At 28.7% G+C, this 17,020-nt stretch overlaps 2 protein-coding genes across 3 annotated transcripts; one reads left to right on the top strand and one right to left on the bottom strand.

Moving 5' to 3' along the window:
- Window positions 1-626: 626 nt before the first annotated feature.
- LOC145195331 (uncharacterized) lies at window positions 627-4,824 on the bottom strand. The gene is made up of 9 exons (XM_090070147.1): window positions 4,710-4,824; window positions 4,024-4,123; window positions 3,860-3,917; window positions 3,609-3,688; window positions 3,192-3,348; window positions 1,492-1,589; window positions 1,352-1,422; window positions 874-1,009; window positions 627-773 (listed from the first exon to the last, which is right to left on the bottom strand). The coding sequence occupies exons 2-9, from the start codon at window positions 4,087-4,089 to the stop codon at window positions 750-752; spliced, it is 690 nt and encodes a 229-aa protein (XP_089926273.1). The 5' UTR covers window positions 4,090-4,123; window positions 4,710-4,824; the 3' UTR covers window positions 627-749.
- Window positions 4,825-4,859: 35 nt separating this feature from the next.
- Window positions 4,860-16,654, top strand: LOC145195327 (uncharacterized). Of its 2 annotated transcripts, none has more exons than XM_090070145.1 (9): window positions 4,860-5,016; window positions 8,392-8,626; window positions 13,538-13,602; window positions 13,714-13,779; window positions 14,302-14,369; window positions 15,813-15,942; window positions 16,078-16,165; window positions 16,273-16,343; window positions 16,448-16,654. In XM_090070145.1, exons 2-9 carry the CDS (start codon window positions 8,404-8,406, stop codon window positions 16,484-16,486), a joined length of 750 nt encoding a protein of 249 aa, XP_089926271.1. In that variant the 5' UTR covers window positions 4,860-5,016; window positions 8,392-8,403; the 3' UTR covers window positions 16,487-16,654. The 2 variants fall into 2 exon arrangements, with proteins under 2 accessions (XP_089926271.1, XP_089926272.1); XM_090070146.1 differs by having other exon boundaries at window positions 4,972-5,173.
- The last annotated feature ends 366 nt before the right edge of the window (window positions 16,655-17,020 follow it).

Raw genomic sequence — 17,020 nt, 5'->3', positions numbered from 1 at the left:
GAATTCTTCTGTTAAAATGCATATAAAACTGTAACAAGAGCGACATATAATGGAAACAATAGAAAACGTTTTATACAAGAGCATTGAAAGTGCTCTTTGTTTAAGGAGTCTAAAAATCTAAAGACATAAATAATACTTTCTATTTATAAGGTAAAAAATTATGCCAATTGTTTTAATGAAAGTGCAGAAATTTAAACAGTAAATTACTTTAAAAACGATGACCAATACTTTATCAAATCAGAAACTCATTGGCATACAATATTTTGTTTAATGTTCTTATAACCGAGAATTTATTTTTCAGAAATGCGCCAATCTAAAAAAAAACACCAATACATTTCCAGAAAAGATGCTCAGTAGTATGAATTAGTATTGATGAGTTTTTTATGAAGTCAATCATTAATTTCTTACAGAAAAAACATGACAAATGATAATGAGATGACAAAGTTAATTCTGCTAAAAATCTAAAATTTATATGTATGAGGATGTGTGTGCATGGGTGCAAAAATTAAGTTGTTTAAAAAATAGCTTTTATAAAAGTTCTATAGCTAACAAACAAGATATAAAAATCTTAAGTTTATATTTGTGATAAGGAAACTATATCAATTTAAGTAAGAAAAATAACTAGGTTTTAAAAACAGATTTTTACAGAATACAGTTTATAATTGAAGACAGTCATATAGGACGGCAATATTTTCCTGCATCCGTTAAAATTTAACACTTCAATCACCGACTTGTCAGAAGCCACTTTTTCAAATATTTTTTTGCATCAGTTTCTAAACAAAAATTCAATCAATTTTAAGTTTTTACGCAATTAACCAATGAAAATGTTAACTTTAATTTTTAAATTGTAAAATTGATTATTAAAGTGCTAACCACTCGTGTTTCTTGCACACAGTTCATGAAGTCCTTGACCTCTTGGGAACATTTCAGAGGTTTTCCTTTGTTTGCTCTGTAGCAGCTCAGAACAAAACTAAGATTTTCATCACAGATTGATGTTTGTTGTAATGGGCTAAAGCAAAAAAAATGTTTTTTTTACATAAAGAAAAAAAAAAAAAAAAAAATAAAGAATTGAAGGATTCGTTGGTAATATTACTTAATTTGTAAAAAAAAATAAATTTTAAACTTTCGACAATTGCAGTATAACTCACAATTTTAACAAAAAAAAAAGAAAAGTATTATATAGAAATGGAAAGAGAGAGGAAAGAACATTATAAAGAAGCCTAACTGCAATTTTAATGCATCATAATGATTAACGTTTTATTCGAAATCGAAATGTTAACATCTTACAAATAACAAATGTTAACATTTTAAAAATAACAAATAAAATGCGGAAAAAAAAAAACAAACTCACTTTAACTTTTTTTCAATATCTTTAATGCCTCTGTCAAATTCATCAGAAAGATTGTGTTCTTTTTTATGAAGCTAAAAACAACAGTGTAATATTATAGCAGCCTGTTATTATTCAAGTTGATATAATATTCAGAAACAAACCTCAAGTTTTAAGCTCTCTAGCTCTGCTTCTTTATCAAGCAATTTGGCTTCTTTTTCCTCTGCAGTTTTCCTCCAAGTTTCTACCTCTTCTCTGTTGTCTATAAAGGTAGTTGAGAAATTTTCAACACCAACAAAAAATAAAACAAATTACAAAAAAAAAAAAAAAAAAAAAAAAAAGAATCATAACAATGATCATAATTAAATAGTACTTCACTTTTTTCTTTTGAACTGCATTTGGTTATATAGTAGAATAGTAGAAGTATAATTGTAACAACTATTGTTGAATTTTGATATCAAAAACAAGTTTTTAAAGCAGGGAGGTCAAAATGAAGAACCAGAACATTTTCAAAAGAGAAAATTGATATCATGAGTTGGAAAAAATGTCCAACTCCTGACTCTTTGAATGAAACATCTTTTAAAATGTGAATATGTCATTTATTTATAAAAAAATACAATGAAGTTCAATAAAATTCCAAATTAAAAGCATTACCATTGTAAAGGTTTTTCTTTATTTTTTACTAGCTTTTTAAAAGAATTAAACTTCTGATATATATTTTTTCGCCCTGACATCCAAATGTGCACGTAATGAGATGTGATGAACCAGGTAATAAAACTTTTTCACTAGAGAGTAATATATTAACAAAACTGCCCTTTCTAAAACATTTAGCACTCATTCATCCTACTCATCACTCTTTTCATAGAAACAAAATGCTAAATACATACATACATACACACACACACACACACACACACACATACACACACATACACACACACACACACTTTGAAGCTCCTTTCTCTGTAATAGTTCACAACCTGTAACTTATTCATCAGCTTTTGTTGTGTAAGAATTTAATTGTTAAACAAGCAGCAGTAGCTGAAAAGGCTGCTGGTATATTGCAAAAACTTGAATGCACCCAAGAGTACTGTGAGTGGGGGCACACAATCTTTTCAATCACATAAGCATTTCCTTAAAGTTGGTATTGAAGGTTTCTTTAAAGTTTAGCCAGTTATTTTTAACTTACATGTGCAGATTGACTCTCCTCTATCTAAAAATTTTTTCCTGAGTTTTTTGTCTAGGATCCCACTGTTAAGCACCTAATGATAGTTGCAATTTCAGAAATTTCCCTGTAAACAAATATTAAGTTTAGAAAAGTTAACATTTGTTTTTGTCATGTGATATGAAGCTTGCCAACATCAATGGCATACAATCTCATTCATATGTTTATCCTTATACTTGGTGTAATGCAGAATCAAAATGTCTTCATTAGAGAAACAAAGTAAAAATCTTTGGGTTGATTTGAAAAGTTTATACAGAAGTTCATTTTTTGTTTTGTTTTTAAATATATAGGCATTTATATATATTATATAGACATTTGAGATGATTTTTATAGTTATCATCAGTATAATAAATTAAATCCTTTTTTTTTTGAAGACAAAATAGATTGAATTTGAGATTTACACATTTTTTGACTGCCTATACCCATACCAATAACCCAAAAGGGTTTTTCTCAGGATAGAAGCTGATGTTTATCTTCACTTTGTGACACTATGTTTTTGATATTTGTAAAAATTAATCTATTAAAGTGAGTCAAAAATCTGAAACCCTTTTAGCTGGACTAACATATTAAAGCTTCCTAAAATTAATATGTAAATTAAAAATATCATTTGAAAATTGAGAAATTAAAAATATTTGTAACCTTGAGACTCAAGTATGGAAAGCTTTTCCTTCCAGTAATTTTCTACTTCTTTAAGTTTATGAATATGCTCCTCCCTTAAGCTGGCTTCACTCTCCTTTAACTGCCTTTGCAATAAGTCAATATCATGAACCAATTTCCTATGTTCATTTTCTTGCCCCTGTAACAAAATTATGTTACATTTTAGGACATTATCTTCCTCACTAAAGTCAAACAGTCTATTCATAAAAGCAGGAAAGTTTCTAATCAAGTATTTTTATGTAACAATTATTGTTTGTTTTTTTTTCAATATTAGAATGCCTTAAAAAAAAAATACATTTAAGATCCATAACCAAAATAAACCAGCAGAACAACATAAACAAAATAGAGCAAACCAATCTGTAAAAAAAACATATAAAGACAAATAATAGCCATTGATACTTTACGGTATGCTTGCTCTAACATTTCTTTTAATTCACTTTCATTATAAACTTCATCTTCAACTGACTGTTGTTGACTACCTAAATAAAATATTCAATGCACTATTTTAATTTCTCAACTGGATTAGAATTTCTTGAGGGTCTAACATTTTTTAACATGTTATCCACCAACATGAAGATGAAATACTAAAGAAAAAAAGGAAAGGAAAAGGAATAAAATGTTTAATTTGATAAATGGAAAATAATCATTACCATTTAATTCTGAAGAAAGATTTTGTCCTTTGAGTCTAGCAAAAACATGTTCTGTAATCTGAATAACAATATCTCTCTTTTATACACATACAACAGTTGTAACAAGTTTTACAGACACATAAGTGTAGACATTACCATACATACACACATATATTGGACATTACTTGGATAGTTCCTTCATCTGACCTTTGCATTGATATTCTACGGGTTGTAGATTCACCATTACCCATTCTCCTATATTGTATTTAAACCATTTGGTAGAAACTAAAAACAAACTTGTATACATACCATAGAACATACTGTATAGTCAGCTTTAAAAAGGTATAAATTCAATGTTAACAACACACCGAACTATAAACTTAACTTTAAGTTTTGAATAAGTTTTAATATTGGTATTATGAAATTTTTAATTAAAAAACTGTTTAATGCTTTGCTTTAATTGCTTGAAATTTAAAAATGTATGAACAGTTCTTGATTAGACTATGCTAATAAAAAACTCCTTTTTTTACATATGTAACTGGGAAGAGAGATAAAAACATGTTTAAATCATCTTAAATGTGATCGAAGCAACTTAAAATGAAAACTTGGGGCAAATCATGAGAGTAAGATACTAATAATAGTCAAGATAATGACGAACCAAGCGCATTTTTTTTTTTTTTTTTTTTTTTTTTTGCAATAAAAAGATCTTGATCATCTTTTAAATATTGAGGAACTAAAAAATTAAGATGTTGATCATCTTTTAAATATTAAGGAATTAAAAACGGTACGACGACAATACCGCAACCACTTCATATACTTCTATAGATATCTCTACATATCTTTAACTATGCTTTAACTTTTTATAACTTACTTAAAAAACCATTTGACTAGAAAAAGGTCAAGGAAAGTGGACATTTTTGAAACACGCGTAGAGTCTTTAACTACTCGAAAACCGATGTACGCGAATGTCCTATTTTATAATTTAGTAAGCGCGATTTCATTAAAAACAAAAGTAGCAACTCCATTCTTCAGGAGATAATATAGTCTCTGTATAAGCGCACTTGTATGACTATTGCATTGAAAGATTTTAACAGCAAATCGAATTCGAGAACTGTGATGAAGAGAAACAGTGGTTGGCTATTGGATTCTAGTTAGAAATTAAGTGGTGGATTCGTTAGGTATTTAAATTTCAAACTAATTTTGTAAACAAATGTAAAATACCATGTGCTAAAACTTATGTATATATATTGTAAATAAAAGTCAACAGTTATTATAATAGTTGTGATACAAAACACCATTTAATGTGTTTTTTACTAAGCAAAAGGCATTTTTAGTGTAAGTAGGCCTTTTTAAAATTTGTTTTTTTTTTTTTTTTTTTTATGGAAAATGATAGAATATTTACAGTTATCAATCAAGTATCATTTGTATAAAGTTTTGTAAATAAAATTTTTTAAAAAGTTTGTAACCTTATTTTACTTTGTTCATAGGACTGTTCAAACTTGTTTATATTTTCTCAAACTTATATGCTACTAATGTTAACTAAATTTTTAAGATAATATTTATCCCATGCCTGGTAGAGAAATTTAAAATATCTTTGCTCAGGCATCAGATATTAAAGTATTTTAACTCAATTTAGTTAAACTCTTTTTCATGTGTTCATATGCTTAGTTGTTCTGTATCTTGAGTAGGTCTCATTTAATTTCAATATTTAATAGTGATATATACAGTGCTTCCAGAAAGTATTAGCGCACTCATACTTTTTTTACCTAAGTGAACTTCAAATGAGTGTAATTCAAAAACAATAAAAAGCTGATTGATAATATTTTTTTAACTTATTCATAAAATAAAGCAGAATTACTAATTGTCAAATATATAAAATATATTTCTTTATTATTATCTTGAATTTAATTAGAATACAATAAGAGTGAAAAACACAATTTTAAAAAAGTGTGCAAAAGTATTAGCGCACTTATAGTTTTTCAAAGATTCTAAGAAAGTTTGATATTTTATGTGACCACCTTTGTTTTTAAGGCATGCCAAGACTCTACATGGCATAGAATCTATAATTTTTCTGATTAATTCTTGTGGCATGGTGTTCAACAACTCTTGGATTTGCGTTTTGAGCTGCACCAAGTTAGTGGGCTTGCTTTTTTGTAATTTGCAGTCCATCTAACTCCAAAGATTCTCAATAGGATTCAGGTGAGCGAGCGGGCCAAGGTAGGCCAAGCAAGCCAAGCGAGCCAAGGTGGGCCAAGTGGGCCAAGCAAGCGGGCCAAGGATTCAGGTGAGCGAGCGGGCCAAGGCATTAGATTCAACCGTTTTTCTTCCATGTATTGCTTTATTGAGCGTGCTGTGTGGCAAGGAGCATTATCTTGTTGAAACTGCCAAGTGAAGTCAGCCTTGAAAATGTCCATTGATGGCTTTAAATAATCTTCTAATATCTCTCTATATCGATGTTGATTAAGGCAATCAGTATAAAGATGTGCCAGTCCCTTGCCAGATCCAGGAATGCAGCCCCAAATGCCAATTGAACCCCCTCCTCCTTGAACTTTTGACATGATAAAAGAAGGATTATATTTTTTGTTTTTGTATCTCCTCATGACAACCCTTTTCTTGCGATTAATAAGTTCAAAATTTGACTCGTCTGAGAAAATTACTTTTCTCGATTGCTCTACAGTCCATGCAGCTCTCTCTTTGCACCATTTTCTTCGCTTGAGATGGTCTTTGATACTTAATAGTGGCTTCTTTGAATTGAGATGTTTTTTCTTCATAAGCTTGCTAATTGTTGAGCGGCTAACTTGATGTGCACCCAACGCTGTATTCAGGTCTGAGGCAATTTTGGCTATATTCATGTTTAGGTTGCATCTAGCGAGCATAACTGCTTTATTTTTGTCCCTTTCTGACATTTTTTTGAGGACCAGAGCAACTTTTGTCTTTGACTGTTCCAAACTCATTATAATTTTTGAACGTTGTTCTAATGCTGCATTCACTGATTTCAAGTTGATGTCCGATTTCTCAATTGCTGAGACCACTTTTGTTCAGGCCAACAACTTGTCACTTTGTTTCAATTGTTATGCTCCTTAAACCCATATTTTTGTTGTTGCAATTTTAAAGTTTTAACTAACTGTATTTCAAATGATATTTCTGCCACTTCAATTTACTCCTCTTATGTTTTTTATTGACTATTATTAATCAGCAGAGAGTTTTTAACAAAAATTAACCAAAAAAGTTTTTCTCAAAGGAATTAAACGAATGTGCTAATACATTTTAAATGAGTGCGCTAATACTTTTGCACGCTTAATTTCAGACATTTTTCCGAGAAGTCATTAAACTTCTAATTAACTCATAAAAAAAACAAGCAGGTTGACAATATTTGACATTATAATTAAATTTAATTGCTTTTACCTTTCATTTAAAAAAAAATTAGTTAAAATTAAAATTACTTTACAATTTATATATATATATATATATATATATATATATATATATATATATATATATATATATATATATATATATATATATATATATATATATATATATATATATATATATATATATATGTATGTATATATATAAAAGAGAGAGAGAGAGAGAGTTGATTCAGTTACAATCAAAAAGTTATATTGTTAAAGTACCTCTAATAGATAACTCTCCATTTATAGAAGTTTATTTATATACATAAACCTTCCTTACCCATTACCTAATATTTACCTAAACAAATATTCAGCCTATTGTCAATAACTTGAAGTTGAATCATTTTTAATTTAAACTAAGAATAAAATGATAAATTATATTAAAAAGTTAATTTTAAGTTCAGTAATTACTTAGCTGAACCCACAGACAGCTCTGCTCCAAGGAATCATTCAATATAATATAAACCAAGGAATGAAATTGTTCCTGTTGTTTTATATTTAATAGATATATTTTAAAGTAATATACCTTTAGCCATTAAGCTTTGATACCCCTACCCCAATGATTCATTGCTATTGCTATGTGATACAGTTTTTAACACATTTTTTTTTTTGTTTCATTGTGAAATTAGTTCTGAATTTTTTATTTAACATTTAACTGTATCTAGTGTAGATTTCCCTTCTTTAATCACTTTGAACATTTTAAAAAATACTTAGGTTTTTTTCCTGAAAACTAAACTAAATACTAATATTATATGACATCTGTGTGTGATAATTAAAAGTGTAGTGATTAATCAAAGTTTGCACAAACTCCAATTGTCTTGGATCAGATTCAGTACAAAATAGATGGATGAACTTTCGAATTAAATTTTATTTAAACTGAACTTAATAACTTCTTTATTTTTTAAAGTAATAACTAGTTTTTAATATATTAAATATATGTATATAAAAGGACAAATATTATATAGTTGTTGGATTCCAGCAATATTATCTGTATAATTACTCTTTTTCTACTTGTTTTACTCTAAATTTCTAGATTTTTCTTTTTACTAATTACTTTTTTACAAATTGTTTTACAGATTACTAAATTTCTAGATTTAGTTTAATTTAACCGGCCTTATATACTTAAGTGTAATTTAGAATTGGAAAAGTATGCAAGTAGACGAGCGACCATCAATTTTGATTAAACATGAAGCAAGCATGACAGCAAATGAAGAGGCTCAAGCTGAATATCAAGATAATCTAGAGGCTCTTAAACAAGCACATAATAATAATCCATCTTCAGTATTAATAATGCAGCAACATCTGCATCCACATGCACATAGGCAAACTGTTTCTTCTACTAGTATTCATAATTCTGCAGTGATGAATTCAGGTATCTAAGTTTAATGATTTTGATATACTTACTAAAATGCAAGTTTTCACATTTGTTTTATTTCATTTAATCTTCCTTTGTGTCCAGCAGTACTTGATGAATAAGTTAATTATATTTATGTTTTTGTACTCTTGAATATTCAAGAAATAAAGAATTTATCTCCAATAAAACACTGCTTATTCAAAAATTACTATTATAATTTTATTTCTGCAATGATTTGTACAGTTAATGGCAACTTTGATAAACACTAAACAATTCCAAAAAGCTTACTTCAGTTTGATACATGATTCCAAAAAGATAGATAACTATTCCCTTTTAGTTTTTTTGATTATCATTACTGTTATTTATATTGGGAGCTGAATGGTCATGATGTCAGGTATAAAATAGTGAGCAAGTTTTTGGGAATTAAAGAAATTAACAACCGAACAGGTACCTGATAATATTTCAGTTCTGCTTCTCATTTATTATCACTCGCTAACTTAATTGGTTATGAATTTGGGTTAACTGTATAACAAGTATTTATTATTTCTATCACTATTTGGATTCAGGTCCCAGTTTTAGAAATTGTGCTCAAAGATCAGAAGTATATGGATCAAACATCTCATCAGAGGCTGCATGATGAGACATCATTTTTCTGGAATCATACATGCATACATACATACATACATACATACATACATACATACATACATACATACATACATACATACATACATACATACATACATACATACATACATACATACATACATACATACATGCATGCATGCATGCATGCATGCATGCATGCATACATACATACATACATACATACATACATACATACATACATACATATATGGATGCATGTATGCATTCATGCACACATATAATAATATAATTGAAACATATGTATGTATGTATGTATGTATGTATGTATGTATGTATGTATGTATGTATGTATGTATGTATGTATGTATGTATGTATGTATGTATGTATGTATGTATGTATGTATGTATGTATGTATAGATGCACTATATGAGGAGTCTTATCTTTGTAAAATGCCTTCGTGCAATTATCAAATATGTCAACATTGATATATTCTTTTAGTTTGTGGATGTAATGCTCTCTCATGCAGCCGCAATAGCTTATTCTGCTTAGGGTGTTCTGTAAAACCAAAGTTTAAAAATGTTGATCTTCCTGGCTGTTTTCTGGTGATGGGTACCCTATAAACCCTCAATTTCAAATTTCAACCTAATATGTTCACCCTAACCCTTGTCCCAAGTCCTTCTGAGAAATTTTTTTTTGGTTTTTTCAAAGATTTTTAGTTGTTTTTATTTTATAACTTTTTGTAAGTAAATAAACAAGTAAACTCAGTTTTAGCTTTTATTTTACATATGTTCAGAAAAAAAAATCATAGGCTATGATAACAAGTTTAATATGGGGATTAAAATCATAAATATTACTCATTTTTCACATTTTTATTGGTATTTCTCAAGATATCTTGAGTAACTATGAAAATCATTCTTGTTAAAAATAAACAACATATTTTTCTAACTTATACATTTGAATGTAAAGGAATACACTAAGCTATTGCAAATTGATATAAATGACAAATAGTAACTACAACAGTAAAAGTTTCTTTAAAGATTAATCAAAGTTGCCTTTCTGAAATCGGTAGTTGAAACAAGTAGTTGAAAACCACAGAAAGTGTTTTCTGTGGTTTTCAACTACTTGTAACACACTTTGCTTGCATTTTCATCTTTTGTGAGGGACAATGAAATATCTTGCATCAATTTTGCATTTCTCTCTCAGCAACATCATTAACAATTCTAATGTTTTTTAAAAAGTTCATTTTATTAAGATAGTCTTCATTCTCCTCCATGTTTGCACTGGAGTTTTCAGCCGTTCAGTGTTCACACTTAGGGTTTCAAACAGAAACCAAGATTCTGTCTAGTCAATGATGGAATTTTTTATTTTTTGTCACTACAGGAAAGGTTTGGTGCACCTTTTTCCAGCTCACCACATTGGCAGGATTGGAGTTTCTTATCAATATATATATATATTTTTTGAAAACATTGAAAAAACTGCTCCTCAGTTAAATACCAAAAATGAGTTTTAAATATTCTTGAGGTCATTTCTGATATTTCCTTGTTGATGACCTTGAAGTCCTACAACTCATTGAAAAGTTTCAAGTCATTGAAAGGAACGTCAACTCTAATGGGGTATGCTAACCAGTGCTTGATATACACAAGAGCATTGAAAAGACATATATCTCTTAGATTCACAGTAGTTTACTCATTATAGCCCACGGAATCTCTAAAGAGGTACATTTTAGCAGGGAATATCACAGACGACATCCATTTTGCATGATGAAAGGCCCCAGGCTTTTGCCAATGTACATCTCTATCTGGAATTTCCCATGTAAAGTTAACATAAATACTGTGCATTTCTTGTAATCATCTCTTAGTAAGAAATCTTTATTCTTTAAAATAGAAATGGTAGAATCTTACTGTAGCTTCATATTTCTGACTTTAACATCTAAGTATCCTTGTCCAAGATAGAGTCCCATTTTTCCTGGAATTCCTTAAAGTATTCATTATTTGGCCTGTGAGTACATCCGAATAGTGCTTGCCAGGCTGCGCTCTGCAGTCTTTCCAATATGTGATGTTTGCATGCAAAATAAAACAAACAATTTTAATGTATGCACCATTCTGCCATTCTTAGTTTGAAGCAGTTGTGTCATAAGACAATCCAACTATATTATCTGCTAAATCCAATGGCTGTACAAAAGAAAATGTATCTGTCGCTTGACTAACCCCAGTACCATCCAGTTTTTGAAATCTGGAATCTTCTAAAATCACTTGTGTTGATTTCTCAATAACATTTTTTTTAAGCGTATTTTTCACTTGATTGTTTCCTTTTTTTATAACTTTGCAATTTTCTTGTATAATCTTTGTCAGCAAGAGCCTAAAACAACTATTTTTCCATCTTTTAAAGCATCTAGAATCTTTAAATCTTCTTTTTGTTTAGTGTTCCTTAACTTGTCATACTGAACAATATCAGCTGCTTCTTGATGTGCAATATAAAAAAACTCTTCTAGTTGATTTAAAAACAACTGTGATTTTTTATCATTTCTACCTTTATGCTTGGTTCTGTATGATTCATTCAAATTTGTAAGTTTTTGTTTCACTTTGCCTTTCCTCTGTGTTTTTATTCCTGTTTTTTCCCATTTAGCACATAGCTCGTCAGTTATCTTACTACATATAACTGTTTTACCAATAGAGTACTTGTCATGTTTCATAGGCCCTTCTTAAAAAATAAAAAGTATCGCAATACCTCACGTTTAGTTGGTACTCAGTTTAAAGAGAGTTATTCCAGGCGGTTCCCCAACAACCAAATTTGGGATTTTGAACATAAACTTGATTGACTCATACTCACAAAAGCTAACTTTAAAAGTTTCACAAAATGCACTGCAATATCTCATAGCAACATAAGCATAACCTCAATCTTTAACTAGAACAAAGCAAAAAGATAACCATATGAGCATTAAAACAAAAGACAGCTAATTACTACAATTTTGATGTGCTGCAGTGCTGCCAATTTTACAAAGGTTAAATAGGAAATAAATAATTCAAAAGAGAGCAAAACACACTGTAGTCTTTGAGGAAAAAAGCATTATGTTTGACAATGATGAATAACGAACAAACAAAAAATCAACATTTGTCAAAAGAAGACAAAAATCTATGTGCTCCAATAGTTTTGTGGAGAGTACATGGGTGGGAAAAAATATCTCTGACATTGAACAACAAAACTTTTCATTAGGACACAGTTTTACTTGTCTTAAGTTTTTTTTCAGGAATATACACTGTTCATCTTTGTTATAGTATATTTAATACTAAACTATAAAAAAATTTTTAATACTTGCAAAAATTTGTTATGTAATTCTTGGGACTTGTTTAGTGTTTACTTATAAAATGTTGTTTAAAATTTTCTTCAAAATAACCTTAAAATTAAATTGAAATTAAATTGAAAAAAATTCCATGTTGATTTTAATAATTAAGTAGCATAAATTAGATACTATGACAAGTTGATAATATACCACAACTAATAGCCCACTATTGGCTGTAGTGCACTGCATTTATAGAATAAATTTAAACTGATTCTGGTGTGCTATTCCCTGAACTTGTTATATTCTTTTTTTTTTCTTTTTAACATTCATAAGCATTATCTGTGTATACCAGTGTAACTTATTATTTAGTGATGTGCATTACTGTTTATCCTAAGCTTGCACATCATGTGCATAAAATTGTACTTGGAGATATTTTCTTGTACTGCTTTGGTCCAACAGGTGGTCCAAAAATTGCCTTTTTCAAGTACTTCTGTGACTATTTGGCATGAATTGATAAAGACTAGTTCCAGTACATTTCAGTGTCTTGAGTGGAAGTCCTTACAAAACTTTTCCAGCTGAAGGACAATGTGCTTGCTTCGACAAAGAAAGATAATCAATTGAATTGAGATCTGAAACATTTTAATCATAAAGTTTACAAACTTACTATAAAAATGTAAAAAATTCTCAATGTCTGACAATAATTATGAGCAACCTTAAATGTTCTTTTTTAACCTCTAAAATGTGTGTATGTATGTATGTATGTATGTATGTATGTATGTATGTATGTATGTATGTATGTATGTATGTATGTATGTATGTATGTATGTATGTATGTATGTATGTATGTATGTATGTATGTATGTATGTATGTATGTAGGTATGTATGTATGTATGTATGTATGTATGTATGTATGTATGTATGTATGTATGTATGTATGTATGTATGTATGTATGTATGTATGTATGTATGTATGTATGTATGTGTGTGTATGTATGTACTGTTGTAGGTATCAAATGCTAACCTTTTAAATCTCTTTAGAAACAGATGAGCAAGACTATTCTGATGAGTTTAATTCTCGAGATAAAGATGAACTTAGAGAGCAGGTTATTAGCTTTTTATAAGTGTTTCATTTGTGAAAATATTTAAAATAAAGTCTGCTAGTATGTTGTCTTTTATTTTGCTTGCTTCTATTGTAAATGTGTTCTGTTTCATAGGACCGTTTTCTTCCAATTGCAAATGTAGCTAGAATAATGAAAAAAGCAATTCCTAGCAGTGGAAAGGTAATTAGTGAAAAAAGACAAAATAAAACATTTAAGAGTTATTATGATTTAAATTTTAGAAAAAAAAAAAAAAAAATTGTCAGACTCTTATGATGTATTTTGATATATGATGACCTGGGTATATTTCTCTTAAGTTCTCTTCAAATTTAGTTAGTTTGCATATCATATCAATCTTCCTTTATAATGAATGTTGTACTATTGTTTACCTGTTTGTTTCATTTTTACAACAGATTATTTTAGTTTTCCTTTTTAAATGTAGCTACTTTTAATCACTACTTATAGTAATAAAGTTTATGTTTAAAATTGCTTGACTTATGTTTCAAATTGCTTAATATATGTTTCAAATTGCTTGATTGATGTTTAAAATTTGTAATAGTAAAATTGTTAACAAATTCCATTAGGTTATTAATTAACCCAGATGTCATGTCTAAAGAGCTAAAGAGACTGTTTTAAGCCTAGATTGATAAGTTACATTATTCTGAAGCTTTTTTATTCATATTAAATTTTAAATTTGTTCTCCAGATAGCTAAAGATGCAAAAGAATGCTTACAAGAATGTTTATCTGAGTTCATCAGTTTCATCACTAGCGAGTATGATTGTTTTAAATTTGTGAATTAAAAATTGATTGACTAAAAACTTCACTGTAAACATACTGAATGCCTATTACTGAACAGGGACAAAGTATTGTACCTTCTTGTTTTCTTGTTTAAGCACTTTTATACTTTTGAATCTTTAAGTCATTTACACAATTTCTTCACTGACAAATCCTAAAATTGATATCTGTGGACAAACTGATTCAAAAAGCATGTTTCTCATCAAACTTTGACTCATTTTTGTTAAGGAAATCAGGATCAAATTGATTCAAAAAGCATGTTTCTCATCAAACTTTGACTTGTTTTTAACAAGGAAATCAGGATCAAATTCAGCAAGAGAAAATTCTCTTTTTATGTTAACAATTGGAAATGCCAAATCCCCAAGAGATCTACTTAAAATTTAAAATATTTAATCTATTAAATGACATTTTTCTGTTTTGGATTGATTTCTTTTTTGGTATATTTAACTGATTATAATACAGTTTACAGAGATTGCAATTAATTTCATATACTCTGTTATCATTATGGATATTATGTTGAATCAAAAAAGTTATGTTTGAGCATTTTGGATAGCATTTAGTCTTTTGTGAATGGCTATCAGTGACAGAGACAAACTTGGGCCCATTTTGAAAAAAATATTGAAACTGTTAATCTACTGTGAAAGAAAGGTTAAGAAGTGCAAGAGAAGCTGTGCCCTTTGCCAAGTCCAGAATATGGAGGCAACATAAAAACCTTCAATCTGCATGATTGAAGTTACAAAGTAAGGGTGATCAAAAGACAGCTTCAGTAATCAAACCATCTATTTTTCATAAAGAAAAGTGTGAAACAAAAAATCTTTAAAGCATATTTTTTTATTTTTTCAATAATATTTGAGTTAGTCAATTGCATGATTTTATTATTTGCATTTACTAGGAATAACTTTCAACAAATTTTAGATTCAAACAATAAAACTAACAAGTACTAACAAATTAAATATTTATATAGTTTTATTTCCTCACATCATCAAGACCTAAGTTTACTTATGAAAAAAATGTTTTTGTCCTATAAGAAAACAACAAAGAGTTTTAGTTGAACTTTTATTTTAATCTTTAGTACATTATTTACTAATTATTTACTAATTATTTACTAATTATTTACCTTTGCTATGGTGTAATTAGAAAATAATCAAAATAAAGGTCTATCAAAAACCAATTATAAAAATTGTTGTTTCGGCTCAATATTTACGTATATAAAAAATCTCTGTGGGGAAACAGGTTCTTTATTAAGAAGCTACAACATTTATGTGAGTTTTCATACAAAGACCTGTTAATAGTTCTTTGTGTTTACATTTTTTCTTCTAGACAGAAAGAGACATGTTTTCATAATTCAGCTATATCCATTTTAATTTTTAATTTTGAGAATAGAAGTTTTTGATTAGCGATTAGGAAACTTCTTTTCCAGAGCTAGTGAGCGCTGTCAACAAGAAAAAAGAAAAACTATTAATGGTGAAGACATCTTGTTTGCTATGACAACACTAGGATTTGATAACTACGTTGAACCGCTTAAAGTCTATCTTACAAAATACAGAGAGGTAATTCGTATAAGTTATTTTAAAGTTTACTTTACCTGTATTTTTCGTTACTTTTATTTTTACTTAATATTGTTGTATACTGAATATTTCAGGTGGTTTTCAAATATCAACGTGAAACCCTTGTTTTTCTTTTAGTCAATAAAGGGAGAAAAAATTTTAGGCATGGCCGAATATTCAACAGGTGATGAAAGCGCTATGACGCATACGCTACAGTATGACGTAGGTGAGTTTCGGAGAACCATTATTTGGTCGGTTATAGACATTTTCTTTTATTCGGAAAATATGTAACGCAAAGACACTATTTTGTTCAATTAAGTTTTCTAATTGTAGGTAGCACCTCCCTGCACCCTATGGTGAGCAACGACGGAACGTTTGCATACACGCAAGCTCAAGTCTCTCAGGTAAAAAAAAAGAAAAAAAAGAAAGGTTTTTTCAGTTGTATTCAAATGTTCAAAAAAGTATATTTCATCAAGTACTTAACTTTTTTTTTTTTTCTTTTTTCTAGCTTCAACAACAACAACAAAATATACATTATAATACTTGAAGAAAACTGTAATAACGGATTTTTGAACTCTATTGAAAGAAAGTTACACCTGCAAGACTTAAACAAATTTTAATATTTATATTTTAATAGTCAGGCAGGAAATAGAGTGTTGTACATAATGAATCGTTTGCATGTGCAGACGTCAATTTAAAGAATGTAGATACCACATGATCCTGTGTTATTCTTCTTTAATGCCTATTTTAAAATGTTATCATTGTATGAAAAAAGAATTTTATATGGAATAGAGAAAGAAGAAATCACTCTGATTGTTATGCAAACTTTTATGATATTGATAGTCAGTTAACGTAATAAGATTTATGAAAAATTAATATGGCAAATGTTGATTTTATTACAAACATATTAACTTTACCGCAATGAAATTTTGGCAAAATTCTTTTTGTCGGCTGCAAGCTAAACATGATTTTAATCAGATAGGAAGTTTAAGAAAGCGAAAGAGAATTGTTTCGTCGTTTTTGAGAAAATGTAAAAGAATATTTTTCGGCTTCAAATCTGATAACCTCTTAAAAGTGCACA

Source organism: Hydra viridissima, unplaced genomic scaffold (genome assembly GCF_058129835.1).
Source record: "Hydra viridissima isolate aposymbiotic clone 2 unplaced genomic scaffold, HvirCarnegie_v1 scaffold_13, whole genome shotgun sequence".
In the NCBI taxonomy this organism is placed as follows: Eukaryota; Metazoa; Cnidaria; class Hydrozoa; order Anthoathecata; family Hydridae; genus Hydra; species Hydra viridissima.
The sequence above is the reverse complement of the archived record's forward strand: the minus strand, read 5'-3'. Positions and strand labels throughout refer to the sequence as shown.

What these genes read in the sequence shown, in the direction of transcription:
- LOC145195331 (XM_090070147.1), bottom strand. Translation starts at nt 4,089, where the DNA reads ATGGGTAATGGTGAATCTACAACCCGTAGAATATCAATGCAAAGGTCA. An exon ending in TAGAGAGCTTAAAACTTGAG is followed by an intron (nt 1,423 to 1,491) that starts GTTTGTTTCTGA and finishes TGTTGTTTTTAG; the next exon opens with CTTCATAAAAAAGAACACAA. An exon ending in GATATTGAAAAAAAGTTAAA is followed by an intron (nt 1,010 to 1,351) that starts GTGAGTTTGTTT and finishes TTTTTGCTTTAG; the next exon opens with CCCATTACAACAAACATCAA.
- LOC145195327 (XM_090070145.1), top strand. Translation starts at nt 8,404, where the DNA reads ATGCAAGTAGACGAGCGACCATCAATTTTGATTAAACATGAAGCAAGC. An exon ending in TACGCTACAGTATGACGTAG is followed by an intron (nt 16,166 to 16,272) that starts GTGAGTTTCGGA and finishes TTCTAATTGTAG; the next exon opens with GTAGCACCTCCCTGCACCCT. An exon ending in CGCAAGCTCAAGTCTCTCAG is followed by an intron (nt 16,344 to 16,447) that starts GTAAAAAAAAAG and finishes TCTTTTTTCTAG; the next exon opens with CTTCAACAACAACAACAAAA.